At 36.7% G+C, this 17,560-nt stretch overlaps 1 protein-coding gene across 1 annotated transcript in view; it reads left to right on the forward strand.

Moving 5' to 3' along the window:
* The window catches only part of CFAP95 (cilia and flagella associated protein 95), a 233,222-nt gene that overhangs the window by 5,609 nt on the left and 210,053 nt on the right, over positions 1-17,560 (forward strand). Inside the window, exon 3 of the mRNA XM_082696709.1 lies at positions 12,557-12,666. Within this exon, the coding sequence (XP_082552835.1) occupies positions 12,634-12,666 (33 nt within the window). The 5' untranslated portion in view covers positions 12,557-12,633. The remainder of the gene's footprint in view (positions 1-12,556; positions 12,667-17,560) is intronic.

Below are 17,560 nucleotides of genomic sequence, written 5' to 3' on the forward strand. Positions count from 1 at the left end.
ATTTTTCAGCTCAGAAATTTTATCACAAAAATTTACATTATTTCTCCTTTTTGTCCTGTTTGCATGTTTTAAGGCAGTGGTGGGACTCATCAAAATTAATGTTAAGTCAAAATCACCCATAGGAAATGCTGAGCCTTCTTTGTTAAATATTGAATTATGCTCTAACTTACAGTACAACATTTATAGAGAAGTAGATTCCCATAGTCTAAGTTTTAAGAAAATGCCATTAGTAACTCCCCAATTTGTCCTGACTTTAAGCACTTTAATTTCTATGGTAGGTCTTCCAAATCACCATCAGTGTACAAAAAGGATAGTGTGAAAGATGGAATACTGGGTTTATAGAAGGAGAAGGCCAAATACCGCTCTTGAGAAGATGAGAGTCCAAGCCTTGTACTAATTTATTCCATGAACTTTAGTGTTACGTGTATAAGACATTGTGCCAACTGTAGGATATACAATGGTGAAGAAAGCAGATATCATTCTTGCCTTCTTATGGGACTTACAGTGTGATGGAAGAGATACACAGTATTCAAATAACAGACAATATGTAACAGCAGATTGTAACACATGGCACAGAAAGGAAAAGGAAAGTACCGTGATAAGACGATAACAGTGTGGGGGTAAGGGCAGAGCTTTAGACAGGGTGGTCGGGAAGTCCATTGTGGGTGGTGACATTTAAGCTGAGACATGAAAGATGAGAAGGAACCAGCCCTATGAAAAGCTGGAAAAGAGCCTCACCAGCAGTGGAAACAATGTGTGTGAAGGTTCTAAGAAAGGAGCCTACATGGCATGTATCAGGAATTGAAGGAAGGCAAGTAACTTTTACTGACCTGACAGTGTTAGTAAAGTGATTTCAATCTTGCTGTTACCAGAATGTCATCTATGAGCATGATTGCGTAGCTCCAGTTTTTCTCCCTTTCTATATCCTTTGTGTTTTTATTGCACTACACTGTGCAGTTCATCACAACAGCTCATGTTGCATGGCTGTCTGGGATCCCATGGGTCAGGTGTTTAGTCTTGAGAGCCCAGCAGCAAGCCTAGAACTATTTCTCAAAAGGGTAATCTTTATCAGGCTTTTCCCCCTAAACTCTAAGGGTATTGCCATGATTTTTCCCCCTACCATTGGGTCTTCTTGGTCATGTGGCCCAAGATCAGCTTGCCTGGAAGCTCTGGGCCCCATTAAAAACTATGAGTTACTCAGTAAATTACTCAAACTAGAACATTCAAATAGAGGATTTATTGCCTCCTGAATCCAAAGTGACCCATATGTCTCTTTCTCAGCGGTGGAGTGTACAACGTGAAACAACTTGGCCTTCACTTTGGTGAAAAAAGCTTTGTGATGTGCCCCCAGATGGCTGAAATCTTATCAACTCATTATGATAGCAGTCCCCTGAATGTTTTAAGGGTTTATTTTCCATTCTCTGTCATATATGTTTTTACCAAAGACTGTAGAACATTTACTACTCACTAATCATGAAGTCAAATACCTCAGAGGAAAGAAAGACTAAGACTATCATTGTATATTCATAGACTCTTGTATTTTTTTTTCTTGTTGCATATCTCAGATGTAATTAACGGTTGTCTTATTGATTCAGAATATCAACTTCACAAGGGCTAGAATCCTGTTTATCCTGTGTGGTGCAGTACCCCTGTACCTTACCTTGCATATAGTGGGGCTCTCCATCAGTACTTAAATGAATGAATAGAAGGATGGGGAGAGTAGGAGAGGATGGAATAGCCGACACCGAGTACTGATGCAATAAAGTGGTGGAGGAAGTCATGTAGGAATTTAATCAGAGGCTTATTCACGAGAAAACTTGAGGCCATATATTTTTTAAAGATTTTATTTGTTTATTTGACAGAGAGAGAGAGATCACAAGTACGCAGAGAGGCAGGCGGGGTGGGGTGGGTTGTGGGGAAAGCAGGCTCCCCGCTGAGCAGAGAGCCTGATGCAGGGCTGGATCCCAGGACCCTGAGATCATGACCTGAGCCAAAGGCAGAGGCTTAACCCGCTGAGCCACCCAGGCACCCCTTAAGGCCATATTTTTACGGTTGAAATTTCTCTGAAAGGTCACAAGGAACCATTAAAGGGGTTTATGGTTCTTTGATGACATCCACTCATTCTTCAAGAATGCTTTCCTTACTTTATACTTGGTTTAGTTATCCATACATATGAAAATTAGCACACTTATTTGTACATACACATCAGTGAGAGAATCCATTTTATTTTTAAATTTATTTTCCTAGCACCTGGCATATTACCCGACCATAATAAGCCCTTCAACATTTGTTAAATGATTAAAAGCCCAGTTAAAGTGCTACTTCTGCTATGAAGCTTTCTTTGATCACCCAGCCAGAAATGCTCTCCTATATTCTTAAACTCAACTCCATTGTACTTTGTGTAGTCTTTGCTTTTCTATATTGCCTTGTTTTATGGGATTGTCAACTTCATATCCGAACAACATAGTACAATTACTTACATGAAGCAGACACTAAATATATATTTATTGAATGGAGAGAAGAAAATATGTTTGCTCTTTTACTGTTAATGTTATGGGTAGCAAAAGAATTATGTGGTGAAAATCATAACTCTTAAAATTTACCATTCAATTGTTGTAATTTCAATAGATTTATTTTATTCTATTATGTTATTTTCACAAATTGTGTGGGTATGGATGGACTTTTGAAAAGAAAAGACTTTTGGAAAAAGTTATAAATATGTAAAGCTTTTCTAAAAACCATTTTTAACAGCTACCAGATTTTTTTTTTTTTGACAAATACCAGAAAGTTAATATAGTTACAAGATACAGCCATCACCACTGTGTGATCCACAACATTTTCCTCATCCCCTACCAAATCAGGTTCTGGTGTTAGGTTTTCACTTCAGATTCTGTGGGGTGTTTTTGTTTGTTTATTTTCTTTTTTTTTTTTAGCATGCCATGTAATCTTTTATTGAAAACTGGACATGGTCTAGGGATAATTGAAACAGAGGGAAATAGGCCTTAAGTGAGAGATTTTATGTTAATATGGTTAGGAGCTGGGCTGTATGTCATGTTACAGCTGTAGTTGCCAAGGATTCAGTTTCCTCAGGTGTACTTTTATTTTCTTCTCCCCTGGTGTCTTAGGTTTCCCTAAGAATTCCTTCTTAAATAGAATCTGTGTCTTCCCACTCTTGCATTTATAACCCACTGTTATCATACTGGAGTCCTTTTGATGTAGTGCTAAGCTGTCATGGGAGAGGAATTATTTCGTAATTCTATGAATGACCCTCAGCCATTTAGTGGACCTGAGTCCTTGGGGTGTAAGTTTCAGAAGTACTCCTTAGGTTTTTGCTTTTTTCCTGTTAGGTTAAATGGGAGAGGGGCTGGAGTTGGCTAACTGCCCTTTCCTAGGTGATACAGGGGTCTAGTAACATCATTTTACCTGGAGCACTGGGCTTTACTACAGAGAATGCTTTGGGTATATTTAAAAATGGTTACTGGGCGCCTGGGTGGCTCAGTGGGTTAAGCTGCTGCCTTTGGCTCAGGTCATGATCTCAGGGTCCTGGAATTGAGTCCCGCATCGGGCTCTCTGCTTAGCAGGGAGCCTGCTTCCTCCTTTCTCTCTCTCTGCCTGCCTCTCTGCCTACTTGTGATGTCTCTCTGTCAAATAAATAAATAAATAATCTTTTAAAAATAAATAAATAAATAAATAAAACTAAAAATGGTTACTTAACCCCTCCCTGTGACTAAAATGAGCAGGTATTTTGGGGGTCATTATCATGAGAATTTGGTAGGGTTCCTTGAGGTAAAATTCATTTGGGTTCTCCTAAGATTGGGTCCTCAAGGAGTTTCTTAGTCACACTTAGCTTCCCAACCATTTGTCAAGTTTATCACTGAAGTATTCATAGCAGATTAAGACTCCAGCATCTTTTGCTCCAGGTAAGCTGATCTCAGCTGTGCTTCTCTGTGTTTGACGGTCTATCAGATTTCTGGGTGACAGTCTGCCCTGTGATCTTAATTCTCTGATGGGTCTAAGAAAAGGCATTTGGTTTCAATTTGTTCATCTTTCATCTTGTTGTAAAGATGAGAGTGATGACTTCCAAGCTCTTTTGTTGGAACTGAAACCAGAAGTCTTCCAAACTTCTTTTTAAAGTGCTAAATAGGATGTATTTTAGACTTTGTGAAGCTGTAAGGTCTTTGTTCCAGTTATTAAGCACTATTGTTGTAGCTTGAAAGTAGCCATAGACAATAGACAAATGAATGGGAATCTGTGTATTGTTTTGCTGTTATTTTACCTATTTCTGCTCTAATCTTTACTTCCTTCTGGTTATTTTGATTTAAATTTCTCCACTTTTTATAATTTCTTAACATGGAAGTTTAGGTTATTGATGAGCTTTTTAATATATATTACTTAACATATATTAATTAATAATTAATAATTAATTAATAATATATAAATATATTTAATATATTGGCATTTATGCTATGTGTTTTCCTCTAAGCACTGTTTCCCCTAAGTTTTTAGCATTCATCTCAGGGTATTTTCTAATTTCCCTTTTCTTTGAACTGTTGATTATTTAAGAGTGTGTTGTTTAACTTCTTCATATTTGTGGACTTCTCTAGTTTCTGCTACTTATGCTTTATCTCATTACATTCACTAACATTCTGTTACTGATGTCTTGTTACAGAGAACATGCTTTATATGATTTTCATATTATTAACTTTATTGAGACCTCTTTTGTGGTGTAATATAATGATCTATTATGGAGAATGTTCCTTGTATTCTTGAGAAAAATATGTATTGTGCGGCTGTTAGGTAGAGTGTTCTATAGGTATCTATTGGTCCAGTTGATTTGTAGTGTTAATTCAAGTGTTTTGTTTATTTGTTGATCCTCTTTCTAGTCATTCTTTTTAAATTTTTTTAAGATTTTATTTTTTAAATAGTCTTTACACTCAACCTGGGTCTCAAACTTAAAACACCAAGCTCATGAATCACATGCTCCATTGACTGAGTCAGCCAGGCACCCCTCTGGTTCTTCTCTTAATTATTTAAAGTGGGATGTTGGGGATGCCAGGGTGGTGCAGTCGGTTAAGCATCCAGCTCTTGGTTTCAGCTCAGCTGGTAATCTCAGGGTCCTGAGATTGAGCCCTGTGCCAGACTCTGTGCTTAGCTTAGAGAATGCTTGAGATTCTGTCTCCCTTTCCCTCTGCTCCTCCCCAAAATACATGCACTCTCTCTATAAAATAAATCTTAAAAAAAAAAATAAAATGGGATGTTGAATTCTTCAACTATTATTGTCATTTTCTTTTAATTCTTTCAGTTTTTGCCCCATGTATTTTGGGGCTTTGTTGATAGGTGCATATATGTTTATAATTGTTATATCTTTTTGATGGGTCAGTCCTTTTATCATTGTAAAATATCTTTGTCTCTAGTAACAAATTTTGTCTTAAAGTCTGTTTTTTCTTGACATTAGTATAGCCACTCTAGTTCTCTTTTCCACACCATTTGTGTCATGTGTCATGTATCATTTCCCATCCTTTTCCTTTCAAGTTATTTATGTCTTTGAATCTAGAGTGTGTGTCTTGTATATAGACAGTATAGAATTGGGTTGTGTTTTTTTTTAAATAAAATCTGTTCTTCCAGTCTCTACCCTTTAGTTGGTGATAATAGTTTACATTAATGTAATTACTGATAAAGAATGATTTGTATCTGCATTTTTATATTTTTTTCTATGTGTTACATCCTTTTATTCCCCTGTTCCTCCATTATTGCCTTCTTTTGTATTAAATAGATATGATTTGCCTTTTAATTAGCTATCTTTTTTTAGTGTATTTGTGTTTTGAGTTTTATTTTTGTTGAGTTTCTTAGGGATTAAAATTAAAATCTTGCCTTATAACAATATAATTCAAAGTAAAAACAATTATAGTAGGGTACAAAAACTTTGCTTTTATATATTTTCACTCCTCCTTCCTTCTTTGTGCTGTTGCTATCATAGATATTTTATCTCTATATATTGTATGCCCATCAACACTGATTATAATCATTCCTTTATGCAGTTGTTTTTAAAGTCAGATAGGAGATATTTAAAAAAGAGTTCCAAATTTAAAATATATTTATACTGAATTTACATTTTCCTATACTGTTTTTACATTCAGTTGTCTTTACTGCTGCTCTTTATTTCTTCATGTGGATTTGAGTTACTGTCTAGTGTCTTTTCCTTTCAACCTAAAAGGACTCCCTTTAATATATCTTGTATGGCAGGTCTGCTTGTGACAAATTGTTTTTATAAAACAACATTGCTTCAACATTGCAAAACATTGCTTCAAATACCTCATAACAGCGTATTCCTAATTCTTTCCTCCTGTCCCATTTACCATTGCTGTTATTCATTTCACTTACCTAAACATAATAATCATCTAATATACTGTTGCTATTATTTTATTGAACAAACTGTTAATCTGTTAGATCAATTAATAAGAAAGAGAAAAGATTTTACTCTCATTTATGACTTTTCCAAGTCTGCTACTTTATGTACATCTGAATTTCTGACCTGTGTCATTTTTCTTCTCTCTGAAGAACTTTTTAACTTGACAAATTCCCTCAATATATGTTTATCTAAGAAAGTCTACTTTTTTCCCTTTTGAAGGATACTTTGACTGAACACAGAATTCTAGATTGGTGTTGTTGTCCCCGTCCTCCCTCACCCCCCGCCAACACTAAATATTTCACTCTACTCTTATCTTTCTTGCATGGTTTCTGAAGAGTAGTCTCATATAATTCATATCCTTGCTTCTCTACAGGTGGGGTGGGTCTTGTCCTCGGGCTTCTTCTTTGTTTTTTTCTTTCTTTCTTTCATTCTTTTTTTTTTTTTTAAAGATTCTTATTTATTTATTTGACAGAGAGACAAAGCGAGAGAGAAAGAGAACACAAGCAGGGGGAGTGGGAGAGGGAGAAGCAGGCTTCCTGCTGAGCAGGGAGCCTAATGTGGGGCTCCATCCCAGGATGCTGGGATCATGGCCTGAGCCAAAGGTAGACATTTAACCTCTGAGCCACCCAGGTGCCCTTGTCCTCTGGCTTCTTTCAGGACGTAGTCATTGTCTTTGATTTTCTACAATTTGAATATGATATACCAAGATACAGATTTTTTTTTTTTTAATTTATCTTGCTTAGTGTTCTCTGAGCCTCCTGGATCTGTGGCTTGCTGTCATTAATTTTGAAAAAATTTTGGCCATCATTACTTCAAACCTATCTTCTATTGTTCCTTTCACTCTTTCTTCCCTTTCTGATATTCCCATTATGTGAATGTTATATTTTTTATAATTGTCTTGCAGATCTACTATAACAGTCCAACATTTTATAATGTCAAAAAAAAAAAAAAAAAAAAACCAAAAACCGAACACTTTTTCTCATGAATAAGGGAAATCAAATGCTAGATTCAGGAACCTCAGTTCAACTTCTTGTGTTTATCCATTCATTGTTTCATTCATTCAACATGTATTTTTATTGACTATCTACTTTATGTTAGTCCTCTGAGTGGCTTTATTTAATGTCATAGCCTTGTATGCATTATGTTCCCTTGACTATTTCTCAGCAGTGACAACTTCATCACTTTGGTGATGAGTGGGGAATTAATAATTCCATCTTTCATTGTTCATTTCCAAGACTTAACAGAAACCATTTGGAAGAAAAAACATGTAAAAGTCTGCAATGGCATTTTCAGCTTTCACGTTGAAGGAGATAGATGTAGAATTTATGATTTTGCTACTTATTATTTTTGCATTTTGCTTTTGAAGGAGAAGTGAATATGTGGTCATCAAAATCCATCAACAAGTAAAAAATAAGAAGGACTATGCATCCAATGCAGGTTACATACAGTTTTGGTTATGATGAAGAAATCCAGTGAAGGTGAAATATGTTTGCATATTCTAATGATGTACCATTAAAAGAACCAGTTTAAAAGAAGAATATGAACCACCACAGATGGCTTAATTTTACCCCTTGAACATAGTTCTTTATGCCATATGGAGAATCATGCACGAAAAAGCAGCTCAGTCTTCAGTCTGGAAGAGTCCTAGCAAAGGGGAAGTCTTAATAGGAACAATATGTATTAATAAAGAATACAAACACAGAATTGCTAAATATTTTGACTTACATTTTTGGCTCCATATTGCAACACTGATAAAGCTCTTATTATCTGTGAATATCCCTCCATTCTGAGGGGTTAAGGAATAGTATGCCTAAGGATGGTTCTCCCTATGGCCAGGAAAAGGTAGATTACCTTTTTAGTGTTGCATTTATTTATTTTATTTATTTTTAAATTTTTTAAAGGTTTTTTTAATTTATTTGACAGACAGAGATCATAAGTAGGCAGAGAGGCAAGCAGAGAAAGAGAAGAGGGAGGAAGCAGATTCCCTGATGAGCAGAGAGCCCGATGCAGGGCTCGATCCCAGGGCCCTGAGATCATGACCTGAGCCGAAGGCAAAGGCTTAACCCACTGAGCCACCCAGGTGCCTCTAGCGTTGCATTTTAAAAACAACAACAAAAAAAGCTGTACACATTCTAGAATATCTTGCTTTATGTAATAGAATATCTCTGAAAAGGTTGTACTTAACTTAGCTTTTACATGATGGAAAACATCTTAAATATACTGTGGGAGAACTGAAAACAACCTGTAATGAGCCCTTTTGTAGTCTATGGAATTACTAATAATTTTTTTTTTTCCTGTGGGCTTTATTTTTTTTAACTTCTAGAAGAAAATATAGGAAAAAAGCTCATTGACATTGGTCTTGGCAATGCTTTTTCTCAGTATGACGCCCAAAGCACAAGTAACAAAAGCAAAAATAAACTAGTGGGACTAAAAAGGAAACGATGAACAAAATGAAAAGACAACTTACAGAACGGGAGAAAATATTTGTAAACCACAAATTGGATAAGGGATTAATATCTAAAATATATAAGGAATTCATACAATATAATAGCAAAACAAAACAATTTTTTAAATGGGCAAAGGGCCTGAATAGATATTTTTCCAAAAGAAGATATTCAGTGGGTGCATGAAAAGGTACTGAGCTTCACTAATAGGGAAATGCAAATCAAAACCACAAAGAGATATCACTCTCATCTATTAGAAAGGCTGTTATTAAAAAGACGACATAAGTGTGAAGAGGGTGTAAAGAAAAGGGGACTCTTGCACACTGTTGTTGGAAGGTAAATTTGTACAGCCACTATGAAAACAGTATGGAGGTTCCTCAAAAAATTCAAAATAAAACTCCTATATGACCCAGCAATTCCATTTCTGAGTATATATCCAAAGGAAGTGAAACCACTTTCTCAAAGAGACATCTGTACCCCTATGTTTATTGCAGCATTATTTACAATAGTCAAAACATGGAAACAACCTAAATGTCCACTGACGCATGAATGAATAAAATATGGCATATATATATGGAACATCCTAGAAACAGAATAGATTGGTGGTTGCTAGGAGTGGGGGAAATGGGTGAAGGCGGCCAAAGGGTATAGACTTTCAGTTCTAAGATACGTAAGTTCTGGAGAGGTAACACGAAGCATGCATGGTGACTATAGTTAAATTTGAGAGTAGATTTTAAAAGTCATTACACACACACACACACACAAATTGTAACTATATAAGGTAATGAACATGTTAACTTTATCATAGTAATCATTTTATGATATATACAAATAATTATATTGTATACCTCAAACTTACCCAATATTATATGTGAATTGTGTCTCAATAAAGCCAGAAAAAATATATATAAAAGCACACAAAGCAAACAAAAACAAAGGCTACTATATACTCCACTTCCATTGTCAGGCTTATTCCCTATAAGTATCAATTTTAGACTGTTGATACCCTCCTCCTATAAGAATGATTCCTCATATATATCACCTTCATTTCTGGCTTTTCTTCCTGATATATTATAGTGTTTTTACATCTTTTTTTTTTTTAAAGATTATTTATTTGACAGAGATCACAAGTAGGCAGGTAGGCAGGCAGGGGCAGGGGAGCAGACTCCCAGCTGAGCAGAGAGCCCAATGGGGATCTCGATCCCAGAACCCTGAGATCATGAACTGAGGCAAAGGCAGAGGCTTAACCCACTGAGCCACACAGGTGCCCCATGTTTTTATGTATTTTAATGTCAGGTTTTTCCTCCTCCCTCTTTTCTCTCTCCATACGTACAATACACATTAAAAGTCTGAAAAGATTCATGTACTCCAAAATATTTCTGGGTAGTGTAGGGTAGATAATTAGTTTTTTGCCTTTTCTCTGTGTTCTCTAATATTTCAATAATGTTTAGGTATTATATAATTGAACATGATTACATTGAAATGTCAAGGATATTGATGGAAACATTTGAAAAGTTATTTTCAATACTTGCCTTCTGTATTGGGCAGAATTCTTAGCATATTTCCCCTTTTCTTGATGATGATTACACAGGTCATACCTCCAGGCCAAGCCTCCTGCTAACCTGTACACAGCTTCCAAAGTGATTTTTCTAGTACACAAAAATGGCTGGCAATTCTATGCTTAACAGCTTTCAGTTACACTTCATCACCCACTTAAGAGAAATCCAGATTCTTGCTCATGACTGAAGGCTTCCTGTAGCCTGACGCAACCTACCATTTCTGGACTTAATTCCCAACATTAGACTGTGCCAGGATTGCAAAGAGGGTTGAGAAGTGGATCTTATAACCTTGAGGCGTTCATGGATTGTGAACTGGTGCTTAGCTTCGTAGCTGTTAATGGTCTGGTTAGTGCATAAAGCCAGAGCCACCATGACATTTCAGAATCCCAAGTAATTATGTCCAGTGAACAAACATGATTTGGTCAAAATAGGGAAGCCTTCAATTGCCCTGGGAAGAGGCAGTAGCTGTTTGGAAAATAAGAAGAGGAGCCTCTGCTGGTCGTAATACCACTTCCACCTCTGCAGGCGGTGTGATGAGTAATTGTAACTCGTGTCGTGTGGGGTTTTTGAGTCTACACAGGCCTTTATGCAAAAATACCATCTCTAACCCATCTATTTTATTTAGTCCTCAAAACTGCTTGCTGAAATCTTACTGGTAACTTCAACTCACATGTAAGGAATGAAACCCAAAGAAATGAAATTGCTGCTTCAAGATTACACAGCATATCTGAGTCAGACCTCACTCTGCCTCTGAATTCTGTGATCACCATGGATAGAACCTTAAGGTTTTACTCTCTGATCCAAGATCAAGGGAGTAGATATAAGAAAGATTCCAGGTTCTAGAACTGGGTCTTTCCTGGGCCACCATGAAGCAGCCTCTTCGAACTATCTGTGCTCCTTATTATGACAACCACAGCAAGGGATTGCTACTGTGTTTACCTTGTACCTAGCACTGTGCTAAATGCTTTACATATATTACTACATTTAATCTTGGCAACCATATGAAGTGGTTGCTTTATATTTCTCCATTATCTGAATGAGAAAAGTATGGCTTAGCTAAGTGGCTTAACCCAAAGCCACACAATGAATTCGTGGCAGAGCCGAACCTGAACCCAGGTCAGCTTCTTGACAGAGCCCATGTTCTTCTGTTGAGCTTCACAATCCACTGCATGCCTTCGTCTAACAAAATGGTTAGAAGTCAGTTTTTTTAGTCTGGGATAGCCATTTCTAGGATTTTGGATGTCACACGTCGGTTTTTTACAGGGGCCCTCCTCTTCTCTTTTTAGCTCAAAGCCATACTGATTAAATGAAACAGTATGATAACAACTTGTTTCTTCTGTGATTCTCCTCATTTCCTCAACCTTATCTTCTTTGCACTCAAATATTAGCAATCTACTGAAATTGTTTTAAATCTGTTATCATTTAGCTTTAGTATAAAATCCTAGGGAATGACTTTATAGTAAAAAGAGCAGCAGAGTAGAAACAATGCCAAAATAAAAATCTGAAAATCTGATTTCCAGTTCTAATTCTGCCCCTTGCTAGCTACCTTTGCTCGGTCAAGCCTTTTCAACTGATTTGAGGTATCTGTTAACGTTCAGTAGTCAGTGACAATGTCCTGTGTGCCTCCCCTTACAGAACGCATGGAAGATTAAACCAGTCTAAGTCAATAGTTCAGTAAAAACCAATAAGACAGCCCTAAACACCTGTGTCCTGAATTCTCTCACTTTTAAATTAATTTCTAAGAAAACCCTCAGAGTAATGTGTAAGAATATTTTAAGAACTTCATTGGTTTGTCTCTGGAAAATTAAGCCTAATTGATTTTTGGTTTTCAGGTTTTGATTTCAAATAGAGGATAGGGTTTCTTTAAATAGCAGCAATGTACCAATCTCTTTATATAAAAAGTGGATATTTAAGACATACTTAGGGAAATGATTCTTGAACATCTTTCCCTTCCCTTCAGTCTATGAATTGTAATTGTGACTGTTAAGTAGGTGTATACTCTTTAGCTGTTATGAGAGCCTTTGTTCCTGATTTCAGTACCAATACACATTTTGAGAAAAAGCCACGAATATTTTCCTTCTTCAGTCTCCCCCACAGTTCTTTATTTCAGTTCTAAATAGCATCCATGTTTCTTGCCATGACAGATTATGCCTAGAATCACTTTGAACTTGCCGAGAGCAAGCAGAAAATTAGTGAAATGAAGCTGACCCCTTGCTTCTGAATGATCGAACCAACACAACGTTCACCTTTCCTGGTAAGTACTTTTGCCCTAGGCCTCAATTTTTTCTTCCTGATTCTGATATTTCTCCTACTTCTCATGGGCTGGGAGAATTTCTTTACATGTTAGCCTGAAATCTTGATTTGGTGGTTATTGCTTTGGATGTAGTACCTGTGAGTGAGCATGATATCATCCATCGGGAGCAAATGTGAGAGAGAAGAACACCATCAGTAGGACAATGTCCTGCATGAAAGACCTCATTTATCTTGTCAGTTTTAATGCACTGCCCCAGTAATTGTCTTGTTGGTATTTAAAGATTTTCATTAGCTAAGTATATAATTATATACATAAATAAAGTCTGACAGTTACTATAAAATCAAAAGGCTTACATCCTTAGAAAAAATGAGTGGACATACCTGGTCTCAGATTGGGAGGTCTTTCTAATCATGTCACCCAAAACAGAAAACGTAAATAAATAAGACTGACTAGATTATAGATCTATAATTACTACATTAAGTTTGAAAAACAAAGGAAAAGACTTGGGAATATATATGACACATAATCAATATTTTTAGTATATAAATAGCTCATGTATCAATAAACAGATGTTGAACAACCCGATAATTGTCCAAGGAACATGTTAGGTGTTATTGTTCAAAGGGAAATATTTTTTTAAAGGAAGGAAAAGTATTGCTCCGTTAATGTAATAAAATGTATTTAATTAGTAACTGAAATTGAAATGTTGGAAAGTGAGTAAAGATGGGGAGAGATTGAAGCACACTTATTGTTGGAGTTCAAATTAATGAATCCGATGGCCCAACCAGAATAGACTGTGTATGTACCATGCTCAATGGCATCAGATATTCCTTAAATTAATGGTATAGAAAACCTATAAGAAAATAAGTCAAAGAGTAACTGGAACTGAAACTAGGGGTAATCCAACTTGTTCTACCTTAACGGAAGGTCTGGAGACAAGTTTGGGAGATCTGGAGCACAGACTATAATATGAAATTACAACAGGGTGGTCTTGGGTTGTCAGTAAAATATAAGAATCTTCTTGGGAGCTGCAGCCCTATGGATTCTCCTGCTAATGTTGCTGTGGTTAGTGCAAATAATGAGTGTTTTGTGGATTCATATTGTCCCCCGTCCTACTGAGTAGTCACTGTGCTTGGATGAAACTTAGGGAGTTTTGCTTTGTCCTCAGCCAGCCTCCTGCTCCCTCATCAGTATCATAGAGTGAATTCTCCTAAAGAGGTGGGTTTTGTAACCTAATATGAGATGTAATGATGTCAGCCTGTCAGCCTTTCCTTTTTCTTTCTTCTTCTTTCTTCTTTTCTTTTTTTCCCCTGCCACCAAGAAGGGTTGAGACTTCCGAAAGGAGTTAAAAAGGTAGCAGAACATAAGAGAAAATGTTAATGCAGTTTAGTAGTCAAATAAATGCATTGTTAATTAATAGCTTTTTATCAAATTGTCAAAGAGTTTTTAAATTTTAATATTCAGCATTCTCAGATACTATTAATTGCCTACGAAGAGCCACCCCAGTTCAACTTCTTCCTTACTGGCAGAATGCTCATGCTTACTCTAGGGTAAAATCCAGACTGGTTTAAGACTTAGCTGTCACTATTACTCTTCCTGGTAGTTCCATGCTCCTTATCAGTGACTTGTTTAGGAGAGGGCACGTCACCCATTTCCCAGCCAATGAGACCTGAAGGCAGCCTCCTATGGGGCTTCTGGGAGAGATTTCCTCATTCTAGGAGGGGGACACCAAGGGATATGATTCATTTCTGCCTCTGGTTATGGTCTTGTTGGGATGTTTATCCTAGAACTGCTTCAGATGTTTTGTAATCCTGAAGGGAGTCAGCCTGAGGGCAAATTCAAAGAATGACATTATTAAGACATTTCATCAATAATCCTGAAATCTGCTCTTCCATTGGTCTTTTGTTAAATGAGATATTTTCCCATATTAACTAGTTTCCATTAGGCTTTCTTTTCCTTTTGACAGAATGAAAGCTGATATATATACCATATGAACATATGAACTCCAGTTCACTGCAATGGAGAATCAATTCGTTCAGTATTTTCACAGGAAAATTTCATGAAACATATAAAAAGATTTTGATCTAAAAAAGCCACTTTAGTAAGAAGTTAAATGATTATATATCAGTTTCGAGTTTATATATGGTAATACTGCTTATAATAGTGAAAAATGGTAGAAGCTGAATTTCCAGTGACACAACAATTAAATAGATTTTAGACTAAACAATGCCATACTCCTTTTTCATCAAATTAAAAAGTATTTAAAAATCAAGTAACTCCTTGGCTTACTGTAAATGTGCATATGAGAAAATCTGTTACCACAAAGAAAATATTGTTTTAGTTGATTATGAATATATCTTCCATTTATTTATTCATGAAACAGTGTTTTGAGGGTAAACAATGTGCTAGGCATTCTGCTAGGTGCTAGAGGTACAGTGGGTCAGTGCAAAATAAGTTATTGGACTCACAGAGATTACCTTCTAGAGAAGGCAATGACCAAGGAGACAAAGTTGTTTTGATTTTCTAGCAAAGGGTGAAAACCAGGGTTGTGTGATGGGCAGTAAATGGGTTGATGATTGAAGCCATCATTAGGAAGGTAGTCGGGGTGGCTCTTTCTGAAGTGTGACATGATGGATGAAAAATGCTGCCCATGCCGAAAAATGCTGCCCATGCCATAAAATGAGAAGAGTGATCAAGGGGTAGATCAGCAAAAACAACAGTTCTAGTGTGAAAAAGAACTCAATATGGAAGTAGAAACAATGCCAGTGTGATCGGTGCAGTGTATTGGGGATTGGATAAAATAGTACCAATGGTGTTGGAGAGGTAGACAGGATCCCACTCATGAGTAAAGGCCTGTAAGCCACATAAGGAGTTGTGATTTTATTCTAAGAGTCATAGAATGCCATTAAATTATTTGAATTTGGAAAATGACATCATGTGACTATTGTCCCCTACCTGTTGTGTGCAGAATGGACTATAGGAACAGAAACAAAAATTAAGAATCTGTAGTCATGGGATGCCTGGTGGCTCAGTTGGTTAAGTGTTTGCCTTTGGCTCAGTTCATGATCTCAGGGTCCTGGGACTGAGTCCCAGCACTATGGGCCTCCTGCTCAGTGGGAAGCCTGCTTCCCTCTCTCTCTGCCTGAGGCTCCCCCTGCTTATGCATGTTTGCTTGCTTGTTGCTTGCATATGTTTTGGAGGTTGAATAGGATTTTCTAATGAGTGTATGTTGGTGGTAGCAGCTATGAAAGAAATAACAAAACAAGTGTAAATCTCAAAACAGGCCATTAAATATGTAAGTCTGGTGTTCAGGGATAAAGCCTAGGCTGAACATTGTATCCAAAAGATGGTACAAAACACTGATTTACTTTTCTCATTTAATCACCTACCACTCTACTTAGAGTCATTCCCAGATGAACACACAAGCATCAATTTTCATTTTTCTCATTGTTACCCCCTCTCCCACCCTAGCCTCCAGGCTTTTTTTTTTTTTTTTTTTTTTAAACACAGCTTTTTCCTCCAGGGTGTCTGATCTATCCTGGAAAGGCTGGCAGTCACATTCTTCAGATTGGGATGCACTATGGTAACATGTGGGTAAGACAAACATACCTGTCTTTTAGCAAAACTCTGGAGCATTATTGTGTTAACAGTTGGCAAGAGGAAGAAAGTCAAGAAGGGACAAAGAGGGGGAAAATGACCTCTTTAAGTATAATATTCATACAAAGAGCATATAGAAAAATGAACACATTCCTGCACTGCTAGAGGGAGTATAAATTCTTGCAACCTTTCTAGAGAGCTCTTTTTTTTTTTAAGATTTTATTTATTTATTTGACAGAGAGAGAGAGAGACCACAAGTAGGCAGAGAAGCAGGCAAAGAGAGGGGGAAGCAGGCTCCCTGCTGAGCAGTGAGCCCCATGTGGGGCTTGATCCCAGGACCTGAGATCATGAGCTGAGCCAAAGGTAGAGGCTTAGCCCACTGAGCCACCCAGGTGCCCCTCTACAGAGCTCCCTGATACAAAGATCAAAAGTCATAAAGATGTGTTTAGCTTTTTGATCCTTAAATTCAATTTCTACATTTTTTTCCATGTGGAAATCATTGTGCATGCAGGAAAAGATTTAGTTAAGGATGTTAGTGGTAGCATTCCTTATAATAATGTAAAATAGGAAACAGTGAATTATTAACAGTAGGAGACATCATGTGGACTACCCAAACATTAAAACATTCTCCTGTCATTAACTTTTACATTGTGGAGTGTTTAATGATGTAGAAAAATGTTAACATATTATTGAGTAAAGAAAGTTATGAAATGGTATATATGTTGTGATTGCGTGACAATATCAACATGATTGGAAATCTCTATACTGAAATATTAATAATGATGTTGGTATTAATCATGACTTCCCTTCTTTCCTCCTCCTCTCTTTCCTTCCTTTCATCCCTCTCCTGTCTTCCTTCTTTTTTTCTCTCGTTTTCTACAGTGCATGTAGATATAAGATAGAAAAATCTTGAGGTTAAAAAAAGAATTACTGCTACTTAAAGGATGTATCATAGATTGACAGATTGGGAACTCTGTTGTCGATGTGGTGACATGAATATTAGCAACCGTGATTAATACCAAAGAGGGAATTGGCAATGCAGAGAGGGAATTAGACATTCATATTTAGCAAATGATTGTTTTACCTAATGTTCCCTCTGAAAATATTTGTTGACATACTTAGGTCTCAAATGATTGAAAATGGACGTCTGGACTCTGTCAAGTTTCTACTTAAGAGTTAAATGTGATTGTGGTCCTTGTGCAGTGGGAATGAAGAACAACATTCAGATGGGGATACCTTGGGAGCTCAGAGGAGTCTACACAGATTTGCTTGTCCCCTTAGTTCACGAGAACTCAGA

This window comes from Mustela nivalis (assembly GCF_964662115.1).
Source record: "Mustela nivalis genome assembly, chromosome: 13".
NCBI lineage: Eukaryota > Metazoa > Chordata > Mammalia > Carnivora > Mustelidae > Mustela > Mustela nivalis.